Here is a 4,171-nt window from a genome sequence, read left to right as displayed (position 1 = left end):
GGGGATGGCAGAGGGGTTGACATTTAAACGATGGTAAATGAAATCCGGATCCACCCTTCAATTTGAAAGAACTTCTCCTTCTCGTCGCCAATGACAAACCCTTTCCAATTTTTTGCATTTTGCCCCCTCTTCCTCTACCTCCGTGGACAGCACTGACACCTTTGATTGCTATAAGTCCCGCCTCGCGGAGGTTGAGGACTCATTCTCGGTCTGATGTCTAATTGCGGCTACCATGCATTGCTTAGCCATAGATTGGCTCCCCACCAGCTCCTCAACCCGATCTTTAAATGGATACTTCACTTCAGGTGCAGGGTAGAGGGTACGACTCCCATGGCATGAAGTCAAAGTCTTGCCATAATAGCAGTGTAGAGGGAGTAGGCATCTACCATGATGAAGTTCACTTCTACGACCTCTGTCCTTATCTGAACGGGTAGTTGGATTTGGCCTTTTGGAAAGACGATCTTCCTGTCAAACCCTATTAGAGAAGAATCGTAGCAGGTCAGGTCTGAGGACCTTAGCTTCAATCCCTTATACAGGTCGGGATACATGATCTCAGCATCGCTGCCCTGATCCATCAGCACCCTCTTAACATCATATCCTTCAATCCTGAGGGTAACCACCAGGGCATCGTCGTGTGGCTGTAAGGTTCCAATTTTATCCTCCTCGAAAAAGCTCAAAGCTGGTCAGCCCTCCAATCTGGCCCTCTTCGAATTAGAGGGCGAGTCCCTTATAGGAGGCTGAGCTACAAACATCACCCTGGATGGCTGAGCACCAGTCCTCCCTGGGGCAGCTAGAATGATGCTGATTGTACCCAAGGGTGGTCTTGTGGAAGTATTTCCTTGGGCTCTTGACCCTGCCTAGCCACCCTGCCCGTTGGGTTGGTACAAGAATTACTTCAACTTTCTGCTTCGGACCAGCTACTCTAGGTGATTCCACAAAATCTTGCAATCTTCTGTGGCGTGTCCTCGCTCTTGATGGTATTGGTAATGAAGGCTTTGGTTGTGCTTCTCGGGATCTCATCCCATCTTGTTTGGCCTGTGAAAGTATGGTCCATTCTTAATTTTCTCCAAGATTTGATGTATTGGCTCTTGAAACATCGTGTTGACCACTTGGGCCGTTGTAATTGCAGACTGCTCGGCGAAATCTCTCCGAGGACGGTTACTATTGTATCGGTCCGACCTAAAATTCCTTTTGTCTTGCGGGACCACATTTGCTTTCCCCTTTCCCTGTTGTTGATCTTCCTCGACCCGCTTGTATTTATCAATACGGTCAATAAGCTGACGCACACTCTCAACAGGTTTCCCAGTCAAAGATTTCCTCAAGCCGTGCTCGATAGGTAGGCCGACCTTGATCATCCTTATAGCCACATCGTCGAAATTTCCATTTATCTCGTTAAACATCTCCTAGTACCTGTCAGAATACATTTTCAGGGTTTCCCCTTCTCACATAGTCATGGACAACCCAAAAGCCCTCGTAAGCTCCTTGAAAGAGTCAATAGAGCCTTCCCTCAGGCCATCGAACCATCTCATCACTACGGGCCCTAGACTCGATGGGAATACCTTGCACATCAAGGTCTCGTTCTTCGAGTGAACTGCCATTCTCTAGTTGAAGTGGCTAACATGCTCCATAGGGTCCGTTTTGCCATTGTACATAGTGAACGTTCGTTGAGTAAACCATTGAGGAAGCCTTCCTACCTCAATCCTACGAGTGAAGGGTGACTTGGAGATCTGAGTCGGGGCTCTGCTCATAGCATCATTGCTCAGGCCTTTGTGAGACGAACTCTTCTCTCTCTGCCTATCACAACACTTCTCATCGTAGGAAAAAGACTCACTGGCGGGAGTCCTCGATCTAGGCCGGTAGCTATTATCGTTGCTATTATTAGAAGAATGGCCAGAACTCGAGGGCGTTCCTCCGCGTCGCTCACAGCGTAACTTCTTGCACAGATGGTCTGTCACTCCTAGTATTTTCCTCATGAGAGGCATGACTCTCACCTCGAGACTGGCTGCTCTTTGTGCGTGCTGTGTGTACGCTATCCTCCCGATCCCTTCTTCGCTTAAGATTGAGAAAACGATCTTGACGTTGGGAGCCAACAGATTCCTCCCAATTCAGCCCCAAACCTACCATGGCTAAACGTTGATCTTGCTGAAGCTCAAGCCTCCCCATAAACGGTGCCAACTGTAAGGGCGTGATTTGAATCCTAGGCCCAAAAAGCAACAGGACTAGGGCCTTAAGAGTCTAGCACAATGAATTTGTAGAGAGTGGCCTTGTAAGTTCGGCTTCAACGGAAGGATAAATACGCACAGTAGATTAAGGATAATAGAAAAATAAAGAAAATTAAACTGTATGTGAAAAAAATCGCTCCTTGGCAAAGTTCAAGGAGAATAGTTCTTGAATATATTCCTTTAGACTTGGTTACAATTTCTGTTCTAAGTTGCTACAGTATCTTTTCCCACCATTTTCCAGATCCCTTTTCCCTGGAAGGTCTCTTACATTATATAACCTCTTTTAGATGATCTTGGCCTTCCAGTTGTTGGTCGCCCAAGCTACCATTTGAGTGTTTGTCCAATCAAGCACCTTCCCAAATCCCTTGTGAGTTGCGGCAACCAAGGCAGTACTATTCAGTGGTTTTCTCCACATAAATGTGGTCAGGAGGTTTGGTAGGAAGCATTAAATGTGGCAGCAGCCACCATCCCTTCAGTTAGGACTGACCCCTTCCCCAAAACTCCTTCTCTTCAGTGTGATCTTCTTTGGTAACGTGCCACTGAAGTGGCCTCACCATCCGAGGGCGTGATCTCCTCGGAGCTACAATGACCTCCTCGGCCTCAGATATGACACATGCAAATGACCCAATAATAAAGGAAAGAATTGCAATAACCCAACATTTCCAAATCATGTCATTTAAAGAATCCATTTTGCTTTTATTTATCAAAAGTACTTCCTAAATTCTCATCCGTGAATATTGTTTTTAGTTTAGCTTGAGAAGGACTTTAAATTATTATTATTATTATTATTTTGGCTTATAGCTTTTTCCACTGAGAGAGCTAGATTTTTAAATTGGGAGGGGGAAAATTATATAAGAGAAAAAATTGTAAACAAAATTTCAAAAAATATTTACTAATAGAATAAAAAATTATTTAATTTATTAAACAAAATATTCGATTAACATAAAAAATATAATGTAAATGTAAGTTCATGTAAGTTATAATATGTATTTTTCGTACTTTGTTTTAATTTATTTTTTTCTAGCCTAGTATTAGAGTTAGTATAATATTGGTACACACTTATACTTAAGCTTCTTCACAAATTAAGTGACTATAAACATATATTTCAAATAAATAAATAACAAATAACAAATAAATAGTCATTAACATATGAAGTTAAAAGATTAATCTAAATGTAAGATATTTCAAATATCTATTTGAATACTTAAAAGTAAAATGAAAAAAATTAAATTAACTTATATGATTGTATTTTCAAAATTTTAAAATGGTCTATGTATGCCTTGATTTTCTAAAGACATTGTATGACTTGTTATTTCGATTTAACTTAAAAGTATCAATATTTGCGTTAGTTGTAAACGACCTTGAAAAGTATATGGTTTTGTAATTTTCTTTTAAAGGCAACATATAAAATTTGACACATTGATTAGGAGATGTTGCTATAATATATCACTAGTTGGTAATCGTGCAATACGTAAGAAGGTTTAATATAATATGATTTTTTTTATCTTTTAATTTTATTAGAATATAAAAGTTGATATTTATGATAATTATTAATATACAATTATTACAATTGTGTTTGTATACGAAACTATATATTCTAGCATTATATATTTGTTATGATTTTTTTTGAGAAGATGTTATATGATTGTGTTTATAGATGAAACTATGTATTCTAACATTCTAAAAAATAATGATTTGGCAATATTCTAATGGATAGTTTAAGTATATAATATCATTTGAACTGATTAAAAGATATACAAATTAAAATAATTACGTGTAAAATGGTAAGAACTCAAATTCTTATGTGGCACAATATTATGAGGCCAACCGAATGTCAAATGTCTTTGATTTTATATGTATTATAAATTATAGATTTTTTTTTAGAGTAAAATATAAATTATAGATTATAGATGTTAAAATTTGTTTATTCTTGACTACATTGGGAAGGT

General features: G+C 39.2%; 1 protein-coding gene across 1 annotated transcript; it reads right to left on the bottom strand.

The window, feature by feature from the left end:
* Positions 1–341: 341 nt before the first annotated feature.
* On the bottom strand, positions 342–1,400 carry LOC142634524 (uncharacterized). The gene is made up of 3 exons (XM_075808835.1): positions 1,206–1,400; positions 751–1,035; positions 342–638 (listed from the first exon to the last, which is right to left on the bottom strand). The coding sequence occupies exons 1-3, from the start codon at positions 1,398–1,400 to the stop codon at positions 342–344; spliced, it is 777 nt and encodes a 258-aa protein (XP_075664950.1).
* Positions 1,401–4,171: the final 2,771 nt, after the last annotated feature.

This window comes from Castanea sativa, chromosome 1 (genome assembly GCF_040712315.1).
Source record: "Castanea sativa cultivar Marrone di Chiusa Pesio chromosome 1, ASM4071231v1".
In the NCBI taxonomy this organism is placed as follows: domain Eukaryota; kingdom Viridiplantae; phylum Streptophyta; class Magnoliopsida; order Fagales; family Fagaceae; genus Castanea; species Castanea sativa.
This window is presented reverse-complemented; position numbering and strand designations above follow the sequence as displayed.